Source organism: Capra hircus, chromosome 18, assembly GCF_001704415.2.
Source record: "Capra hircus breed San Clemente chromosome 18, ASM170441v1, whole genome shotgun sequence".
NCBI lineage: Eukaryota > Metazoa > Chordata > Mammalia > Artiodactyla > Bovidae > Capra > Capra hircus.
The window spans coordinates 65,082,605-65,103,357 of NC_030825.1; the positions used below are offsets into that span (position 1 = coordinate 65,082,605).

General features: G+C 48.3%; 2 protein-coding genes and 2 pseudogenes across 2 annotated transcripts; all 4 read left to right on the top strand.

The window, feature by feature from the left end:
- Positions 202 to 820, top strand: LOC102191368 (annotated as a pseudogene).
- On the top strand, positions 2,857 to 5,828 carry LOC108638123 (zinc finger and SCAN domain-containing protein 5B-like). The gene is made up of 4 exons (XM_018063459.1): positions 2,857 to 3,234; positions 3,524 to 3,730; positions 4,653 to 4,806; positions 5,182 to 5,828. The coding sequence occupies exons 1-4, from the start codon at positions 2,857 to 2,859 to the stop codon at positions 5,826 to 5,828; spliced, it is 1,386 nt and encodes a 461-aa protein (XP_017918948.1).
- On the top strand, positions 14,055 to 14,961 carry LOC108638098 (annotated as a pseudogene).
- On the top strand, positions 16,722 to 19,693 carry LOC102191077 (zinc finger and SCAN domain-containing protein 5B-like). The gene is made up of 4 exons (XM_005692987.3): positions 16,722 to 17,099; positions 17,389 to 17,595; positions 18,518 to 18,671; positions 19,047 to 19,693. The coding sequence occupies exons 1-4, from the start codon at positions 16,722 to 16,724 to the stop codon at positions 19,691 to 19,693; spliced, it is 1,386 nt and encodes a 461-aa protein (XP_005693044.2).

A 20,753-nucleotide genomic window follows, 5' to 3' on the forward strand; every position in this document is an offset into this window, starting at 1 on the left:
TGGTGCAATTATTCCACAAGGCTTTCTGAACCTCGGCCCCCTGGGCTAAGCAGAGATGTTCGTCTGCATTCGTTTGTGTCAACCCGCACAGAGAGAACCTCCCGGGTCTACAGTAGAGAACGATATTGCCCCAATTTCCATTTGAGAAAACGGACCCACCACTTTTGTCCATTTAGAAATCCGAATCCGAAGATGGGCAGCATGGACGCCTATGAGCAGGTCCAAAAGGGACCCCTGAAGCTGAAAGGAGTCCCAGAGCTTGGCGTGACCAAGCGGAAGAAGGAAAAGGACAGAGACAAGGCAAAACTCCTGCAAATGATGGGAAAAATCCAGAAGAACCAGGAGGAGGAGCTGAGGCGCCACCTTGACAAGCGGACCCCAGCCCAGGTGGCCTTTGAGAAGGTGCAGGAGAAGCGACAGATGGAGAGGGTCCTGAAGAAAGCATCCACACCCACAGGCAGAGAGTGGAGGACTTCAACAGACACCTGGACACGCTCTCGGAGCACTATGACATCCCCAAAGTCAGCTGGACCAAGCAGCCGCCCCACCCAGGAGACGGAGTATTGTCCAGGGGAAGCAGGAAGCAGGGTTGGGCTCATCTCTGGAGCCTTTGGAAACATTCTTTTACACACATCCTCTGGAGCCTTCTGCTGAGCCCGTGCTGATCAAAGTAATGGGCCCTTACTCTGGAACTGCAATAAAGAGATATGGCTCTTTAACTCTAAGTTAAAAAAAAAAAAGCAACATCCATGCCCAATGGTTCATGCAGCCTCCAGCCCTGTGTGTTCACCAGGAGACCCATGAGGACGAGAAGCCCTAGGCTGTGATCTCTGCCCCAAGAAGTTCATCCACGACTCCACACTGCTTGCTCACCAGAGGACCCACACCCAAAAGAAGCCTTTCTGCTCTGAGCACTGTGACAAGGCTTTCAACCACAGTGGGAACCTCCGTGTTCACACTCTGGCTCGAGCCCTGCGTGTGCCCGAGTGTCACCGGCCTTCTGCTCCCTGGGATCTGTCATTCCCCACAGGAAACCCATTCCGAACGATTAGCCCAGGACACTGCCCTCGGGTCCAAGTCCTTTCTCCTCCAAGAAGGAATTTCACAATGATTTGTCAATTCTGTCACACAAAGGGTGGATGACGTGAAGAGTTTGGAGGATGTTGGGTCCAGAGGGGTTCCATTCAGTGAATGAGGGGGATATTTGAATGATGGCTTATGGTTCCCTTCGGATGTTGTTTTCCACTTTAGTGTAGCCTGTTTCAGTAAGTTTTTTGCTTTGTTTTGTTCTTCTTCTCATGAAAGCACGTCTCATTAGTTACCCAAACTTCATCACGAAACTGAGCCTACTGTTGACCGCCTTCCTGTTAGGCGGACTTCACTGTAAAAATGCACGCTCCTGGCACAGAGGCCAGGCTCTCCAGTGGAATTTCAATTTCAAATAAACACATTTCTGTCAAAGAGTGCTCTGCGTATTTTCTAAGACTTTTCTACATGGAATAGGTGATAGCCCTGGTTTTCCTACATGGCTGTTATTATGCTGAGATAGATTCACTCACTCCATACTTGTTCGGGTATTTCTTCCTGAGGTGTTTAGGGAAAGGAAGGCTTCCGAAAGTGATAGGTGTCATTCTTTTTCCTATTGGTGGACAACTTCTAGTCTTCAAAAAGGCTACTTAGAAATCGGTTCTTCTCACACCTTGGCTCATCTGCTGATTTTAGAAAACCCTTTGAAGACTTATCTCACAAGAACAGAGAGGAGTCAAACCGATCTGGCTCCCACCATCATGTCCCTGACTCTGTCAAACCCTCCTGGCAGTGAGACAAAAAGTTCATGAGATCACTAAAACCAATCCGTACACGCCAAAACCATCCCCAAAGTCCAAAATAAATAAAACCCCAAACGAAACCGAGGCATTTCCCTAGCGGCCCGGCGGTGAGACTCGGCGCTTCCGCTGCGGTGCGTGGTTTCCTTCCGCGGTCTGGGAACTGAGGTCCAACGCGCCTCCCTGCTTGGCCGAAAACAAACCAGGCAAAAATACACAGCATGGATCACTCAACCACTATGGCGGCCTCTTTAGTACATCGTGGTTTCTCCTGAGCGAGTCTCCAAGGGCAAGCGAGTCCCTGGTCACCAAGGAAAGTGGGATTGTCTCTGAGGGTTTGCCCCGCCCTTAAGCAACCCACGCGCTGATTGGGCAACAGGCCGAGAAGGCGTCGCCTCCAGCTCTCTAGAGAGACATTTCTCCGCCTGCCGAGTTTGAGTCAAGTGCCCAGCTGAGGAGGACCAAGGCGAGAAGGCTTCAAGGAGGTAATTGATGGGCAATGTCTAAAGAGAACGCTAGAAAGTCAGGGCACGTGGAAGTGGGTTTCACTAAGTCCTGGCTTTCTGTTCACCTTGCATTCGCTCAGAGACCGTGGGAAATGCAGCGACCGCCCTCGGGCCACACATAAACCGTGGTTCATTGGTGGAACTCTTCTGTGAATGAGGTTGTTTCCGCACTCCACCGGTCCTGTGGTGTGGTTCATTTTTTCAACAAGGGCGTTTAAGCACTGCCCTGGGGACATTTTTGATTACACAGTTTCTTGTACTATAAGATGCATGTCGGATTCTTGTCCCTGGTATGAAATACTGAAGGGGGAATAATGCCCAGTATTGGGCTGAGGGATGGTAGGCTGGATGAAAATAAAACTAATTGGCTGCATTCTTTTTTTTTTCTTTTTTGCCCCCATACTTCTGAATAGTGAATCTATTACTGAGGAAAAGCAAGAGGAAATTCTTTTCTACCAGGGTCAGTTGGGCACCCACTTCTAGAAGCATTTGCCCAGAGTCCTACTGAAAACTCTACAGTCAGTATGGCTGAGAACCAGACAGCGGGTCGTGGCCGCCTCGCGGACAGCCCCGGAGCAGGGTCGCCAGCCTCTGCGCCACGCCAAGACACCGGAAGGGAAAAGCCCGCCTCCGCCCTTGAAGAGTTGCGCATCCGCTTCAGAAGGTTTAGCAGCTCGGAAGAATCCGACCCGATCAAGGCTCTGAGGAGGCTCCGTGAACTCTGCGGTCTGTGGCTGAGGCCGGATCTTCACACCAAGGAGCAGATGGTGGACAGGCTGGTGCTGGAGCAGTTCGTGATGTGCATGCCGCCGGAGATCCAGGTCTTAGTCAGAAGTAGTGGCGCCGAGACTTGTAAGGATCTGGAGGAGGTGCTGAGAAATAAGCAGAAACTGAAGAAGTGGGTGAGTAGGACCCTAGGGACCCTGTGAGAGAGGGAAGGGTGGGAAGATGGGCTGCGAGCTGGGCGATGAAGCAGAAGGACCAGAGGGCTTGGCTCTAAATTAGCGCTTCCCACAGGGGTGGGCGCTTGCCTGTGGCCTCAGGGGAGGTGTTTCTGTCGGTCCTCACTGTGAGGGTGTTGCTCTTTCGAATGTCATTGCCAGGAGGTGGGCTCCTAGGCTGGGATACGCAGGGAATGCCTTTTTGGATCCTGTGAAGGGAGACTGATCCTAGTTGAATTTTTCCTCACAGACTGTAGTCCGTGTCCAAGGCGAGGATTTTTTGATGCCAGTCTCGGATGTTGAGATGTTAGGATTTGAGGTCAGTGAGGGGCACGATGAGGGAGACGGAGCCAGGGAGCCCCAGTCTGCAGTCAGCGTCGTCCCTCCAGACGAGGGCCAGCAGGAAAGCCAAGACGGGCAGCATCTGCCAGGAGCCAAGGACCTGTGGAGGGGGCAGGTGAGTGTCATGTCCTGACCTGCAGTCTGGGAGCAGGTAGAAGAGGGTCGGGTGGGCGTGGCTGAAAGTAATCGGGAGAACTTGGCAAAGGACAGAAATGGACCCACTGCGTGCCGGAATTCCCATGCTTGCATTCCATGCCCAGCCGCTTTCCAGCCAGTGTGAGAATGAAGGCTCACCCATCTTTCCTAGTGCCTCACCATGGAAGCTTGTGGCCATAAGCATGAGGACAGAGGAGTCCTGTTTCCACGGGATGGTGCTGGGTCAGTTCGTCAGGGGTAAATGCACTCACAGCTGTTTTACCCATGATGGATTTCGTCAGAGGCACTTACTCTTGGGGAATATTGTAAATTGAATTGAATATTGAATTGAGTAAAAAATTCCCAGTTGGAGTCATTCCCGCCCCGCCCCAGAAGATTTTGGAGTGAGTATGGAGAGAGTGGATTTTTTTGCAGTGTGAATCGGGGGAGGAGATGCTACTGATTTCTCATGAATAGAGACCAGCTATACTGCTTATCATCTTCTTGTGCCCCAGGCCACCCTCCATGAGGAGGACAAATCCAGGCAAGGTATCAACAAGTGGTGAAGTCAGGAGCCCTGAGCCAGAGTCCTCTGCTTGCAGAGTCAGGGGCAGGGAGGATTTGAGATGAGGTGGAGACATATGTGCAAGACAGTTGGCCGTGCCAGCTGTGAAATCTGGACTTGATTGCCAGAGGTGGTCAGTATAGATCAAGGACAGTCATGGGAATCAGGAGAGGACTGCCAGTCAGGGTGATGGGAAGCAGTCAGGGCATATCCCCCAAAGTGATATTCAGAAAGCTGGAGTCTTAGATCAGGGTACTAGGGGGGTGGGGAAAGAGGAGACAGAGCTTGCCATGGGCTAAGGCAGTGGGATTGACTCTGTTTGGTTGCCCCTTGTCAGGGCCAGAAAGCTCTCCCGCCAGAGACCATTCCTGAAACAGGTGAACTGGAGGGTCAGATGCCCTCCCAGGAGAACTTGGAGAAGGACCTGCTGGAAGACACAGGAGTGACAAGAACCCTTCCGTGTCAAGAGCCTGGACTTCTGCAGGATGGTGGTGAGTATTAAACACTTGGAGACCACAGGAGGTAATGACTGCCTCCACTGATGTCCAGGAAGGGGTACCCAGCATTTCCATCCCTTGGTGTTGGGGCCGGGTAGGAGTTGGTTCTCCAGTGCCAACCTTCTCCATCGTCAATGCTCCAGAGTGTTTCATCAGCGAGACTCAGGTAGTTTGGTTGATGGGAAGACTGTGGCGAAGATTAGGGATGGTTCCAATGAGGCTGGCACCATGGAAAATGCTCCTTGATAAATATGGTGCTGAATCTCTTCTTTCAGCAGATTCTGGGAGGGCAGAGAGAGAGGGGAGAGTCCCCAGGAAGGAACTGATACTTCAGATGTGGCTCCTGAACCCTTTCCTCTTGTGTTCCAGAGGGAGACGTTTCCACTACGAGTGGATCCAGACGAGGTCCTCTGAAGAATCGCAGACACGTCCTAAGGAAACGGGACAGCAGCCCCACTTGCCAAGATGAGCGTCCAGAAGCAGCCACGTGTTTGGACCAAGGAGAGCTCTCGGGACAGCATGGGTCCCATTCCGTTGGTTCATCTGGCACCGTGGGACCCACCAGTCTCCCTGAGGGAGCAGAAACCCCGGGTCGGGCACCCTGTGAATGCAGGGTGTGCAAAAAGAGCTTTCCTTATCTGTCTCAGCTTACCCTGCACCAGAGGACACACACAGGAGAGAGGCCCTTTCAGTGCGACATCTGTGCCAAACGGTTCATGCAGCCTTCGGACCTGCGGGTTCACGAGCGGATCCACACTGGCGAGAAGCCCTACAGCTGTGATCTCTGTCTCAAGAAGTTCTCCCACCACTCCACGCTGCGCGCTCACAAGAAGACCCACACCCAGGAGAAGCCTTTCCGCTGTGAGCAGTGTGACAGAGCCTTCAGCCGCCGAGGGAACCTCAACGTTCACCAACGCACCCACTCTGGGGTCAAGCCCTACGTGTGCCCCGAGTGTCACCGTGCCTTCCGTCAGCTGGGCGCTTTGAAACGCCACCAGAAAATCCATTCCAAATGACTGGCTCAGGACCCTGCCCTCAGGGCCAGGTCTTTTCTGTTTTAATGAGAAAATTAAGAATGTTTGTCACCTGTGTGATACAAAGTGTGAATGACCAACAAAGAGCTTACAAAGATAGTGGAACCCAGTGGGGTTCCATTCACGTGAAATAAGATATTTGAATGATGACTTATTTTTCTCTTTGAATTTTGTTTTCTACTTTGCTATAGACTATAGTTTTCCTTTTCATTTGTTTATTTTCAATTGGAGGATAATTGCCTTACGATGTGAGACTGTGGTTTTCTTACACGTTTTTGCTTTGTGTTCTTGTTCTTGCCTTGAAGCTGTGTCTCACTGGTTTTCAGTACCTCATCATCAGACTGAGGCTACTGCCGACTGCCTTCTTATCAGGTGTGATTTCCTTGTAAAATAGGATGCTCCTAGCAGGACGGCTAGATTAAATACAGGATCACCAGTGAAAGTTAAATTTCAAATAAACAAATACATTTCTATCAAAGAGCTGTGTCTTTTCTCTTCTAAGACTTTGCTACACAGAGTAGGTGATAGCTGTGGTTTTGTCTATGTGGCCATTATGTTGAGATATGTTCCCTTTGTACTAGTTCGGATACTGCTTCTTAGGCATTTAGAAAAAGAAGGCTTCTTAAATTGATAAATGACATTCTTTTCCCCTGCTGCTGCTACTGCTGCTAAGTTGCTTTATTCGTGTCCGACTGTGCGACCCCATAGACGGCAGCCCACCAGGCTCCCCCGTCCCTGGGATTCTCCAGGCAAGAACACTGAAGTGGGTTGCCAATTCCTTCTCCAGAGCATGAAAGTGAAAAGTGAAAGTGAAGTTGCTCAGTCGTGTCCTACTCTTAGCGACCCCATGGACTGCAGCCCACCAGGCTCCTCCACCCATGGGATTTTCCAGGCAAGAGTACTGGAGTGGGATGCCATTGCCTTCTTTTTCCCTAGTGGTGTACAACCTCTGGTTTCTGTGATGCCTCTCTGAAATGGCTTCTTACAGTTGATCTCATCAGCTGATTTTAGACAAAAGTCTTTGATGACTTATTTCATGAGAAAAGAGACAAGATTAGGTAACCCAATTTGATTACAACCATCGGATTACAATTATTGGACTGCCTCGCTGTTTCCAAGCAGAGAGAAAAAATTCATTAGATCAGGAAAATCAATCTGTTTCCCCAAGAAATGCCATTCATGAAGTCTAAAATAAATACATAAGAGAACGTTTACTACCAAACCAATATGGTGGCCTCTCTAATGGTTCTTCCTGTTGGAGTCTCCACAGGAAATGGAATCTACCCAGATTATCCAAAGTGGTTCTTTCCATGCCCTTTATCCAATCACTGGGATGATGAGGTTATGGCCAGAAACCCCTGGAGTTTCACCCAACTCTCTATAAATACAGACATTTCGGCTCCAGACACACTTTGAGAACAAGTCCCCGACCTGAGGAGGCTGAAGGCAAGAAACCTGGCAGGGGTAAGCGATGAGTGGGCACGTCCAAGGAGAAGGCTTAGAAATCAGGACACACGGGTGGGTTTCAGAAAGGTCTGGCATTCTGCTCATCTTGCAATAGCTGGGAGACTTGTGACAGGAGATCTTCCTCTAACCCCACATGAACAAGGGTTAATCAAGCTCTTCTGTGAGGGGAGGAGGATGTTTCCACACATGGTGCTGTGAGATGGCTCGTTTTCTTCAAGGGTTTCTGAGCAGTGACCCTATCGCCATTTAAAAACTACATATATATTTATTATTAGTTTAAAAAAATTTTTTATTAAAATTTTATTTTTACCTTATTTTACTTTACAATACTTTATTGGTTTTGCCATACATTGACATGAATCCACCACGGGTGTACATGGGTTCCCAATCATGAACCCCCCCTCCCACCTCCCTCCCCATAACATCTCTCTGGGTCATCCCCGTGCACCACCCCCAAGCATGCTGTATCCTGCTGGACATAGACTGGCGATTCGATTCTTACATGATAGTATACATGTTTCAATGCCATTCTCCCAAATATTCCCACCCTCTCCCTCTCCCTCTGAGTCCAAACGTCCGCTATACACATCTGTGTCTTTTTTGCTGTCTTGCATACAGGGTCATCATTGCCATCTTTCTAAATTCCATATATATGTGTTAGTATACTGCATTGGTGTTTTTCTTTCTGGCTTACTTCACTCCGTATAATCGGCTCCAGTTGCATCCATCTCATCAGAACTGATTCAATAAAAGCCGTATGATTATCTCAACAGATGCAGAGAAGGCCTTTGACAAAATTCAACATCCATTTACGATAAAAACTCTCCAGAAAGCAGGAATAGAAGGAACATACCTCAACATAATAAAAGCTATATATGACAAACCCACAGCAAACATTATCCTCAATGGTGAAAAATGGAAAGCATTTCCTCTAAAGTCAGGAACAAGACAAGGGTGCCCACTTTCACCGCTACCTTCAACATAGTTCTGGAAGTTTTGGCCACAGCAACCAGAGCAGAAAAAGAAATAAAAGGAATCCAAATTGGAAAAGAAGAAGTAAAACTCTCACTGTTTGCAGATGACATGATCCTCTACATAGAAAACCCTAAAGACTCCACCAGAAAATTACTAGAGCTAATCAATGAATATAGTAAAGTTGCAGGACATAAAATCAACACACAGAAATCCCTTGCATTCCTATACACTAATAATGAGAAAGTAGAAAAAGAAATTAAGGAAACAATTCCATTCACCATTGCAACAAAAAGAATAAAATACTTAGGAATATATCTACCCAAAGAAACTAAAGACCCATATATAGAAAACTATAAAACACTGATGAAAGAAATCAAAGAGGACACTAATAGATGGAGAAATATACCATGTTCATGGATCAGAAGAATCAATATAGTGAAAATGAGTATACTACCCAAAGCAATTTACAAATTCAATGCAATCCCTATCAAGCTACCAGCCATATTTTTCACAGAACTAGAATAATTTCAAGATTTGTATGGAAATACAGAAAACCTCGAATAGCCAAAGCAATCTTGAGAAAGAAGAATAGAACTGGAGGAATCAACTTGCCTGACTTCAGGCTCTACTACAAAGCCACAGTCATCAAGACAGTATGGTACTGGCACAAAGACAGAAATATAGATCAATGGAACAAAATAGAAAGCCCAGAGATAAATCCACACACATATGGACACCTTATCTTTGACAAAGGAGGCAAGAATATACAATGGAGTAAAGACAATCTCTTTAACAAGTGGTGCTGGGAAAACTGGTCACCCACTTGTAAAAGAATGAAACTAGATCACTTTCTAACACCACACACAAAAACAAACTCAAAATGGCTTAAAGATCTAAATGTAAGACCAGAAACGATAAAATTCCTAGAGGAGAACATAGGCAAAACACTCTCCGACATAAATCACAGCAGGATCCTCTATGATCCACCTCCCAGAATACTGGAAATAAAAGCTAAAATAAACAAATGGGATCTAATTAAAATTAAAATCTTCTGCACAACAAAGGAAAATATAGGCAAGGTGAAAAGACAGCCTTCTGAATGGGAGAAAATAATAGCAAATGAAGCAACTGACAAACAACTAATCTCAAAAATATACAAGGAACTCCTGCAGCTCAAGTCCAAAAAAATAAACGACCCAATCAAAAGATGGGCCAAAGAACTAAATCGACATTTCTCCAAAGAAGACATACGGATGGCTAACAAACACATGAAAAGATGCTCAACATCACTCATTATTAGAGAAATGCAAATCAAAACCACAATGAGGTACCACTTCACACCAGTCAGAATGTCTGCGATCCAAAAATCTGCAAGCAATAAATGCTGGAGAGGGTGTGTAGAAAAGGGAACCCTCCTACACTGTTGGTGGGAATCCAAACTAGTACAGCCACTATGGAGAACAGTGTGGAGATTCCTTAAAAAATTGCAAATAGAACTGCCTTATGACCCAGCAATCCCACTGCTGGGCATACACACCAAGGAAACCAGAATTGAAAGAGACACATGTACCCCAATGTTCATCGCCGAGAGCCCCGGCTCCACACAAGAGGGGCCACTGCAGTGAGAACCCTATGCCCCGGCTGGAGAGGAGCCTGCCTTCCATTTCATGCAAGGATGGGCTCAATAAAGGACAGAAATGGTATGGACCCAACAGAACCAGAAGATATTAAGAAGAGGGGGCAAGAACACACAGAACTATACAAAAAAGATCTTCGTGACCCAGATAATCCTGAAGGTGTGATCACTCACCTAGAGCCAGACATCCTGAAATGTCACGTCAAGTGGGCCTTAGGGAGAATCACTATGAACAAAGCTAGTGGAGGTGATGGTATTCGAATTGAGCTATTTCAAATCCTCAGAGATGATGCTGTGAAAGTGTTGCACTCAATATGTCAGCAAATTTGGAAAACTCAGCAGTGGCCACAGCACTGGAAAAGGTCAGTTTTCATTCCAATCCCAAAGAAAGGCAATGCCAAAGAATATTCAAACCACCGCACAATTGTACTCATCTCACATGCTAGCAAAGTAATGCTCAAAATTCTCCAAGCCAGTCTTCAACAGTACATGAACCATGAACTTCCAGATGTTCAAGCTGGATTTAGAAAAGGCAGAGGAACCAGAGATCAAATTGCCAACATCAATTAGATCATTGGAAAAGCAAGAGAGTTCCAGAGAAACATCTGCTTTATTGATTATGCCAAAGCCTTTGACTGTGTGCATCACAATAAACTGTGGAAAATTCTTAGACAGAAATATCAGACTTCTTGAACTGCCTCCTGAGAAGTCTGTATGCAGGTCAGGAAGCAACAGTTAGAACTGGACTTGCAACAACAGACTGAATCCAAATTGGGAAAGGAGTACGTAAAGGCTGTATATTGTCACCCTGCTTATTTAACTTAAATGCAGAGGACATCATGAGACAAGCTGGGCTGGATGAAACACAAGCTGGAATCAAGATTTCCAGGAGTAATATCAATAACCTCAGATACGCAGATGACACCACCCTTATGGCAGAAAGCGAAGAAGAACCAGAGTCTCTTGATGAAAGTGAAAGTGGAGAGTGAAAAACTTGGCTTAAAACTCAACATTCAGAAAACTAAGATCATGCCATCCAGTCCTATCCATCACTTCATGGCAAATAGATGGGGAAACAGTGAGAGAATTTATTCTGGGGGCAGGGAGCGGCTCCAAAATCACTGCAGATGGTGACTGCAGCCATGAAATTAAAAGACTCTTGTTCCTGGGAAGAAAAGTTATGACCAACCTAGACAGCATATTATAAAACAGACATTACTTTGCCAACCAACGTCCATCTAGTCAAAGCTATGGCTTTTCCAGTAGTCATGTATGGATGTGAGAGTTGGACTTAAAAAAAGCTGAGCAGCAGAAAACTGATGCTTTTGAACTGTGGTGTTGGAGAAGACTCTTGAGTGTCCTTTGGACTGCAAGTAGATCCAACCAGTCCATCCTAAAGGAAATCAGTCCTGAATATTCATTGGAAGGATGCTGAAGTTGAAACTCCAATACTTTGGCCACCTGATGTAAAGAACTGACTCATTTGAAAAGACCCTGATGCTGGGAAAGATTGAAGGCAGGAGGGGAAGGGGACAACAGAGGATGAGATGGCTGGATGGCATTACTGATTCAATGGACATAAGGTTGAGTAAACTCCAGGAGTTGGTAATGGACAGGGAGGCATCGTGTGCTGCGGTTCACAGGGTCTCAAAGTGTCAGACACGACTGAGCGACTGAACTGAACTGAACCCATAGATGCAAGAAGTAGATGAATGGATTGCCAAGGGTAAGGGGGAAGATGGGCAGAGAATGGGGAGGGACTTTTTTCATGGTTCACATTTTGTTCTTGGGGTGATGAAAAAAGTTAGAAGTAGACAAATTTGACAGTTGCACAAAACTGTGAATGAACGTGGTGGAACAAGATTGTACACTTTATAAAAGAGGCAAAATTGCACGTTGCGTGTTTCATGACCATAACAAGTATCTGATCAGGAACTTTATTCTCCTTGGATCCTTTTGCGCATCCCTTCCTTGGAACTAATAAATACCCTGGTGACAGCAAGGAAATGTTTTGGGTGGAAAATCTTTGCTGAATATTTCCAACGTCACTATATTACATGGAATTCAGCGTTTAAATAGTCTTCCTCATATTTTTTTTCCCCAGAAGAATCATGACTGAGAGCCTTGCCAGGTGGCTTGTCTTGACCGAATAATATAAAACCTGGCATTGCTGTTAATATCCATTTGAGGAGTCTCACACATTGTAAATTTCTTGAAAGTACAGCAAAGAACAACATAGTCCCAGACTACAGAAATCAAAATCTAGGGAGCCATTCAGACATTTGAACCTTTTCTTCCTGGAAAGGTGGATGTCAGAAGAATGATGGATGGACTAATGTCCATTCAAAATGAGATATTGTACCCCTGAGGGAATGGTATGGGGTTTGGGATGAGGATTGTAGAGGAGATGGAAGGGTGGAATAAAATGAAACTAACCCTGTTCGTTTATCCTTTGCCCCCATTCTTCTGAGCCGTGAATACGTTGCTGACGAAAGGTAGAGGAAATCCCTTTACATACGGGTGAATTTGTCATGGGCTTCTAGAAGCACGTGCTCAACATTTTGGCGGTAAATTCCTCAGTCACCATGGCTAAAGAATGTACGTTTTTTGTCGGGTCCTGGAATAGTCCCAGACAGCCCCTACTCAGAACCACCAGTGTCTGCGCCACACCAAAGCATACTTACTGAAAAGCCAGACTGCAACCCCCAAAGTGGCACGTTCCCTGCAGAACATACAGGATTCTGACCTCGTCCGAGATCTCTACGTGAGGAATTTATAAAGGGTTGTCTAGTTGCTCACTTGTGTCCAACTCTGCCATTCCATGGACTGTAGCCCACCAGGGTCTTCTGGCCATTGAATTTTCCAGGGAAGAAAACTGGAGTGCGTGGCCATTTCCTTCTGGGAGAGATCATCTCAACCCAGGGAGTGAACCCACGCCTCCTGCCTTGGCAGGTAGATTCTTACCACTGAGCCACCAGGGACGCGTAGGCGACCCAAACTGGTTAAAACTGTCAGATACCTATGCTGTGACTCCTTCCAACTCTGCAGGCAAATGAGGAAAGTACTTGCTGGACCCAGAAAATCAATCTTCCTGCCAAAACGTGCATGGGCTTCCCCAGTGGTACAGAATCTGCCTGCCATGCGGGAGACCTGGGTTCACTCCCTGGGTTGGGAAGATCCCTTGGAGAAGGGAACGGTACCCACTCCAGTCTTCTGGCCTGGAGAATTCCATGGAATGTATCTCCACGGGGTCACAAAGGGTCGGACTTGACTGAAAGACTCCCACTTTACCTCTTTCCCAGCTGAGCCTCAAGGCAAGCCCAAGACCACTGGAGTGGGTAGCCTGTGCCTTCTCCAGCGGATCTTCCTGACCCAGGAATGACACCAGCGTCTCCTGCACTGCGGGTGGACTCTTTACCAACTGAGCTATCCGAGAAGTCTCCCACAAAACCACCATGGAGGCCTCTTTGATAAATTGTGTTTTTTCCTGGTTCAGTGTTCGTGTGAAACTGGATCCATGGATAAATTGGATTATCTAGAATGAGGTCATATGAATGGGTTGACCCACCCTTACACAATCACTGTGCTGATGGGGTAACAAGCAGGGACCCTTGCCATTTCCCCTGGCTCTCTATAAATAGAGACGTTTCAGTCCCCACCACACTCTGATAGCCAGTCACCGACTTGAGGAAGCTGATGGCAAGAGGGCTCAAAGGAGGTAAGTGATGAGTGAGAACGTCTAAGGAGAAGGTTTGGGAATCAGTACAGAAGGAGGTGGGGGGTTTCGGAAGGCTGGGTTTTCTACTCACTTTGCATCAGCTCAAAGACCTTGTGAAAGCAGTGGGTCTCCCTTCAACTCCGTATTAACCATGGCGGAGCTGGAGCTCTCTGTGAGGGGGGAGAGTGTTGCCACCCTCCATGGTGTGGAGTGGTGCAATTATTCCACAAGGCTTTCTGAACCTCGGCCCCCTGGGCTAAGCAGAGATGTTCGTCTGCATTCATTTGTGTCAACCCGCACAGAGAGAACCTCCCGGATCTACAGCAGAGAACGACATTGTCCCAGTTTCCATTTGAGAAAATGGACCCCCCACTTTTGTCCATTTAGAAACCCGAATCCGAAGATGGGCAGCATGGACGCCTATGAGCAGGTCGAAAAGGGACCCCTGAAGCTGAAAGGAGTCCCAGAGCTTGGCGTGACCAAGCGGAAGCAAAAGGACAGAGACAAGTCAAAACTCCTGCAAATGATGGGAAAAATCCAGAAGAACCAGGAGGAGGAGCTGAGGCGCCACCTTGACAAGCGGACCCCAGCCCAGGTGGCCTTTGAGAAGGTGCAGGAGAAGCGACAGATGGAGAGGGTCCTGAAGAAAGCATCCACAACCCACAAGCAGAGAGTGGAGGACTTCAACAGACACCTGGACACGCTCTCGGAGCACTATGACATCCCCAAAGTCAGCTGGACCAAGCAGCCGCCCCACCCAGGAGACGGAGTATTGTCCAGGGGAAGCAGGAAGCAGGGTTGGGCTCATCTCTGGAGCCTTTGGAAACATTCTTTTACACACATCCTCTGGAGCCTTCTGCTGAGCCCGTGCTGATCAAAGTAATGGGCCCTTACTCTGGAACTGCAATAAAGAGAGATGGCTCTTTAACTCTAAATTTAAAAAAAAAAAGCAACATCCATGCCCAATGGTTCATGCAGCCTCCAGCCCTGTGTGTTCACCAGGAGACCCATGAGGATGAGAAGCCCTAGGCTGTGATCTCTGCCCCAAGAAGTTCACCCACGACTCCACGCTGCTCGCTCACCAGAGGACCCACACCCAAGAGAAGCCTTTCTGCTCTGAGCACTGTGACAAAGCTTTCAACCACAGTGGGACCCTCCGTGTTCACACTCTGGCTCGAGCCTTGCGTGTGCCCGAATGTCACCGGCCTTCCGCTCCCTGGGATCTGTCATCCCACCAGGAAACCCATTCCGAACAATTGGCCCAGGACCCTGCCCTCGAGTCCAAGTCCTTTCTGCTCCAAGAAGGAAATTCACAATGATTTGTCAATTCTATAACACAAAGGGTGGATGACGTGAAGAGTTTTGAAGGATGTTGGGTCCAGGGGGGTTCCGTTCAGCGAATGAGGAGGATATTTGAGTGATGGCTTATGGTTCCCTCTGGATGTTCTTTTCCACTTTAGTGTAGCCTGTTTCAGTAAGTTTTTGCTTTGTTTTGTTCTTCTTCTCTTGAAAGCACGTCTCATTAGTTACGCGAACTTCATCACGAAACTGAGCCTACTGTTGACCAGCTTCCTGTTAGGCGGACTTCACTGTAAAACTGCACGCTCCTGGCACAGAGGCCAGGCTCTCCAGTGGAATTTCAATTTCAAATAAACACATTTCTGTCAAAGAGTGCTCTGTGTATTTTCTAAGACTTCTCTACATGGAATAGGTGATAGCCCTGGTTTTCCTACATGGCTGTTATTATGCTGAGATAGATTCACTCACTCCATACTTGTTCGGGTATTTCTTCCCGAGGTGTTTAGGGAAAGGAAGGCTTCCGAAAGTGATAGGTGTCATTCTTTTTCCTATTGGTGGACAACTTCTAGTCTTCAAAAAGGCTACTTAGAAATCGGTTCTTCTCACACCTTGGCTCATCTGCTGATTTTAGAAAACCCTTTGAAGACTTATCTCACAAGAACAGAGAGGAGTCAAACCGATCTGGCTCCCACCATCATGTCCCTGACTCTGTCAAACCCTCCTGGCAGTGAGACAAAAAGTTCATGAGATCACTAAAACCAATCCGTACACACCAAAACCATCCCCAAAGTCCAAAATAAATAAAATCCAAAAGAAAACCGAGGCATTTCCCTAGCGGCCCGGCGGTGAGACTCGGCGCTTCCGCTGCGGGTGCGTGGTTTCCTTCCGCGGTCTGGGAACTGAGGTCCAACGCGCCTCCCTGCTTGGCCAAAAACAAAAGCAGGCAAAAATACACAGCATGGATCACTCAACCACTATGGCGGCCTCTTTAGTACATCGTGGTTTCTCCTGAGCGAGTTTCCAGGGCAAGCGAGTCCCTGGTCACCAAGGAAAGTGGGATTGTCTCTGAGGGTTTGCCCCGCCCTTAAGCAACCCACGCGCTGATTGGGCAACAGGCCGAGAAGGCGTCGCCTCCAGCTCTCTAGAGAGACATTTCTCCGCCTGCCGAGTTTGAGTCAAGTGCCCAGCTGAGGAGGACCAAGGCGAGAAGGCTTCAAGGAGGTAATTGATGGGCAATGTCTAAAGAGAACGCTAGAAAGTCAGGGCACGTGGAAGTGGGTTTCACTAAGTCCTGGCTTTCTGTTCACCTTGCATTCGCTCAGAGACCGTGGGAAATGCAGCGACCGCCCTCGGGCCACACATAAACCGTGGTTCATTGGTGGAACTCTTCTGTGAATGAGGTTGTTTCCGCACTCCACCGGTCCTGTGGTGTGGTTCATTTTTTCAACAAGGGCGTTTAAGCACTGCCCTGGGGACATTTTTGATTACACAGTTTCTTGTACTATAAGATGGATGTCGGAAAAATGGAATGGATTCTTGTCCCTGGTATGAAATACTGAGGGGGGAATAATGCCCAGTATTGGGCTGAGGGATGGTAGGGTGCATGAAAATAAAACTAATTGGCTGCATTCTTTTTAATTTCCTTTTTTGCCGCCATATTTCTGAATACTGAATCTATTACTGAGGAAAAGCAAGAGGAAGTTCCTGGCTATCGGGGCCAGTTGGGCACCCACTTCTAGAAGCATTTGCCCAGAGTCCTACTGAAAACTCTACAGTCAGTATGGCTGAGAACCAGACAGCGGGTCGTGGCCGCCTCGCGGACAGCCCCGGAGCAGGGTCGCCAGCCTCTGCGCCACGCCAAGACACCGGAAGGGAAAAGCCCGCCTCCGCCCTTGAAGAGTTGCGCATCCGCTTCAGAAGGTTTAGCAGCTCGGAAGAATCCGACCCGATCAAGGCTCTGAGGAGGCTCCGTGAACTCTGCGGTCTGTGGCTGAGGCCGGATCTTCACACCAAGGAGCAGATGGTGGACAGGCTGGTGCTGGAGCAGTTCGTGATGTGCATGCCGCCGGAGATCCAGGTCTTAGTCAGAAGTAGTGGCGCCGAGACTTGTAAGGATCTGGAGGAGGTGCTGAGAAATAAGCAGAAACTGAAGAAGTGGGTGAGTAGGACCCTAGGGACCCTGTGAGAGAGGGAAGGGTGGGAAGATGGGCTGCGAGCTGGGCGATGAAGCAGAAGGACCAGAGGGCTTGGCTCTAAATCAGCGCTTCCCACAGGGGTGGGCGCTTGCCTGTGGCGTCAGGGGAGGTGTTTCTGTCGGTCCTCACTGTGAGGGTGTTGCTCTTTCGAATGTCATTGCCAGGAGGTGGGCTCCTAGGCTGGGATACGCAGGGAACGCCTTTTTGGATCCTGTGAAGGGAGACTGATCCTAGTTGAATTTTTCCTCACAGACTGTAGTCCGTGTCCAAGGCGAGGATTTTTTGATGCCAGTCTCGGATGTTGAGATGTTAGGATTTGAGGTCAGTGAGGGGCACGATGAGGGAGTCGGAGCCAGGGAGCCCCAGTCTGCGGTCAGCGTCGTCCCTCCAGACGAGGGCCAGCAGGAAAGCCAAGACGGGCAGCATCTGCCAGGAGCCAAGGACCTGTGGAGGGGGCAGGTGAGTGTCATGTCCTGACCTGCAGTCTGGGAGCAGGTAGAAGAGGGTCGGGTGGGCGTGGCTGAAAGTAATCGGGAGAACTTGGCAAAGGACAGAAATGGACCCACTGCGTGCCGGAATTCCCATGCTTGCATTCCATGCCCAGCCGCTTTCCAGCCAGTGTGAGAATGAAGGCTCACCCATCTTTCCTAGTGCCTCACCATGGAAGCTTGTGGCCATAAGCATGAGGACAGAGGAGTCCTGTTTCCACGGGATGGTGCTGGGTCAGTTCGTCAGGGGTAAATGCACTCACAGCTGTTTTACCCATGATGGATTTCGTCAGAGGCACTTACTCTTGGGGAATATTGTAAATTGAATTGAATATTGAATTGAGTAAAAAATTCCCAGTTGGAGTCATTCCCGCCCCGCCCCAGAAGATTTTGGAGTATGTCTGGAGAGAGTGGATTTTTTTGCAGTGTGAATCGGGGGAGGAGATGCTACTGATTTGTCATGAATAGAGATCAGCTATACTGCTTATCATCTTCTTGTGCCCCAGGCCACCCTCCATGAGGAGGACAAATCCAGGCAAGGTATCAACAAGTGGTGAAGTCAGGAGCCCTGAGCCAGAGTTCTCTGCTTGCAGAGTCAGGGGCAGGGAGGATTTGAGATGAGGTGGAGACATATGTGCAAGACAGTTGGCCGTGCCAGCTGTGAAATCTGGACTTGATTGCCAGAGGTGGTCAGTATAGATCAAGGACAGTCATGGGAATCAGGAGAGGACTGCCAGTCAGGGTGATGGGAAGCAGTCAGGGCATATCCCCCAAAGTGATATTCAGAAAGCTGGAGTCTTAGATCAGGGTACTAGGTGGGTGGGGAAAGAGGAGACAGAGCTTGCCATGGGCTAAGGCAGTGGGATTGACTCTGCTTGGTTGCCCCTTGTCAGGGCCAGAAAGCTCTCCCGCCAGAGACCATTCCTGAAACAGGTGAACTGGAGGGTCAGATGCCCTCCCAGGAGAACTTGGAGAAGGACCTGCTGGAAGACACAGGAGTGACAAGAACCCTTCCGTGTCAAGAGCCTGGACTTCTGCAGGATGGTGGTGAGTATTAAACACTTGGAGACCACAGGAGGTAATGACTGCCTCCACTGATGTCCAGGAAGGGGTACCCAGCATTTCCATCCCTTGGTGTTGGGGCCGGGTAGGAGTTGGTTCTCCAGTGCCAACCTTCTCCATCGTCAATGCTCCAGAGTGTTTCATCAGCGAGACTCAGGTAGTTTGGTTGATGGGAAGTCTGTGGCGAAGATTAGGGATGGTTCCAATGAGGCTGGCACCATGGAAAATGCTCCTTGATAAATATGGTGCTGAATCTCTTCTTTCAGCAGATTCTGGGAGGGCAGAGAGAGAGGGGAGAGTCCCCAGGAAGGAACTGATACTTCAGATGTGGCTCCTGAACCCTTTCCTCCTGTGTTCCAGAGGGAGACGTTTCCACTACGAGTGGATCCAGACGAGGTCCTCTGAAGAATCGCAGACACGTCCTAAGGAAACGGGACAGCAGCCCCACTTGCCAAGATGTGCGTCCAGAAGCAGCCACGTGTTTGGACCAAGGAGAGTTCTCGGGACAGCTTGGGTCCTATTCTGTTGGTTCATCTGGCACCGTGGGACCCACCAGTCTCCCTGAGGGAGCAGAAACCCCGGGACGGGCACCCTGTGAATGCAGGGTGTGCAAAAAGAGCTTTCCTTATCTGTCTCAGCTTACCCTGCACCAGAGGATACACACAGGAGGGAGGCCCTTTCAATGCGACATCTGTGCCAAAGGGTTCATGCAGCCTTCGGACCTGCGGGTTCACGAGCGGATCCACACTGGCGAGAAGCCCTACAGCTGTGATCTCTGCCTCAAGAAGTTCACCCACCACTCCACACTGCGCGCTCACAAGAAGACCCACACCCAGGAGAAGCCTTTCCGCTGTGAGCAGTGTGACAGAGCCTTCGGCCACCGAGGGAACCTCAACGTTCACCGACGCACCCACTCTGGGGTCAAGCCCTACGTGTGCCCCGAGTGTCACCGTGCCTTCCGTCAGGTGGGGACTTTGAAACGCCACCAGAAAATCCATTCCAAATGACTGGCTCAGGACCCTGCCCTCAGGGCCAGGTCTTTTCTGTTTTAATGAGAAAATTTAGAATGTTTTGTCACCTGTGTGATACAAAGTGTGGATGTCAGGCGAAGAGCTTAGGAGGATACTGGAACCCAGTGGGGTTCCATTCGTGTGAATTAGGATATTTGATTTTCTACTTTTCTATAGACTATAGTTTTCCTTTTCATTTGTTTATTTTCAATTGGAGGATAATTGCCTTACGATGTGAGACTGTGGTTTTCTTACATGTTTTTGCTTTGTGTTCTTGTTCTTCCCTTGATGCTGTGTCTCACTGGTTATCAGTACCTCATCATCAGAGTGAGGCTACTGCCGATTCCCTTCTTATCAGGCATGATTTCCTTGTAAAATAGGATGCTCCTAGCAGGATGGCTAGATTAAATACAGGATCTCCAGTGAAAGTTAAATTTCAAATAAACAAATACATTTCTATCAAAGAGCTGTGTCTTTTCTCTTCTAAGACTTTGCTACACAGAGTAGGTGATAGCTGTGGTTTTGTCTATGTGGCCATTATGTTGAGATATGTTCCCTTTGCACTAGTTTGCATACTGTTTTCTTAGGCATGTAGAAAAAGAAGGCTTCTTAAATTGATAAGTGACATTCTTTTCCCCTGCTGCTACTACTGCTGCTAAGTCACTTCAGTCGTGTCCGACTCTGTGCGACCCCATAGACGGCAACCCACCAGGCTCCCCCGTCCCTGGGATTCTCCAGGCAAGAACGCTGGAGCGGGTTGCCAATTCCTTCTCCAGTGCGTGAAAGTGAAAAGTGAAAGTGAAGTTGCTCAGTCGTGTCCTACTCTTAGCGACCCCATGGACTGCAGCCCACCAGGCTCCTCCGCCCATGGGATTTTCCCGGCAAGAGTACTGGAGTGGGATGCCATTGCCTTCTTTTTCCCTAGTGGTGTACAACCTCTGGTTTCTGTGATGCCTCTCTGAAATGGCTTCTTACAGTTGATCTCATCAGCTGATTTTAGACAAAAGTCTCTGATGACTTATTTCATGAGAAAAGAGACAAGATTAGTTAACCCAAT

Coding starts and splice junctions, on each gene's coding strand:
- LOC108638123 (XM_018063459.1), top strand. CDS start 2,857: ATGGCTGAGAACCAGACAGCGGGTCGTGGCCGCCTCGCGGACAGCCCC. Junction 3,235..3,523: donor AGCAGAAACTGAAGAAGTGG/GTGAGTAGGACC, acceptor TTTTCCTCACAG/ACTGTAGTCCGTGTCCAAGG. Junction 4,807..5,181: donor TGGACTTCTGCAGGATGGTG/GTGAGTATTAAA, acceptor CTTGTGTTCCAG/AGGGAGACGTTTCCACTACG.
- LOC102191077 (XM_005692987.3), top strand. CDS start 16,722: ATGGCTGAGAACCAGACAGCGGGTCGTGGCCGCCTCGCGGACAGCCCC. Junction 17,100..17,388: donor AGCAGAAACTGAAGAAGTGG/GTGAGTAGGACC, acceptor TTTTCCTCACAG/ACTGTAGTCCGTGTCCAAGG. Junction 17,596..18,517: donor AGGACCTGTGGAGGGGGCAG/GTGAGTGTCATG, acceptor GCCCCTTGTCAG/GGCCAGAAAGCTCTCCCGCC.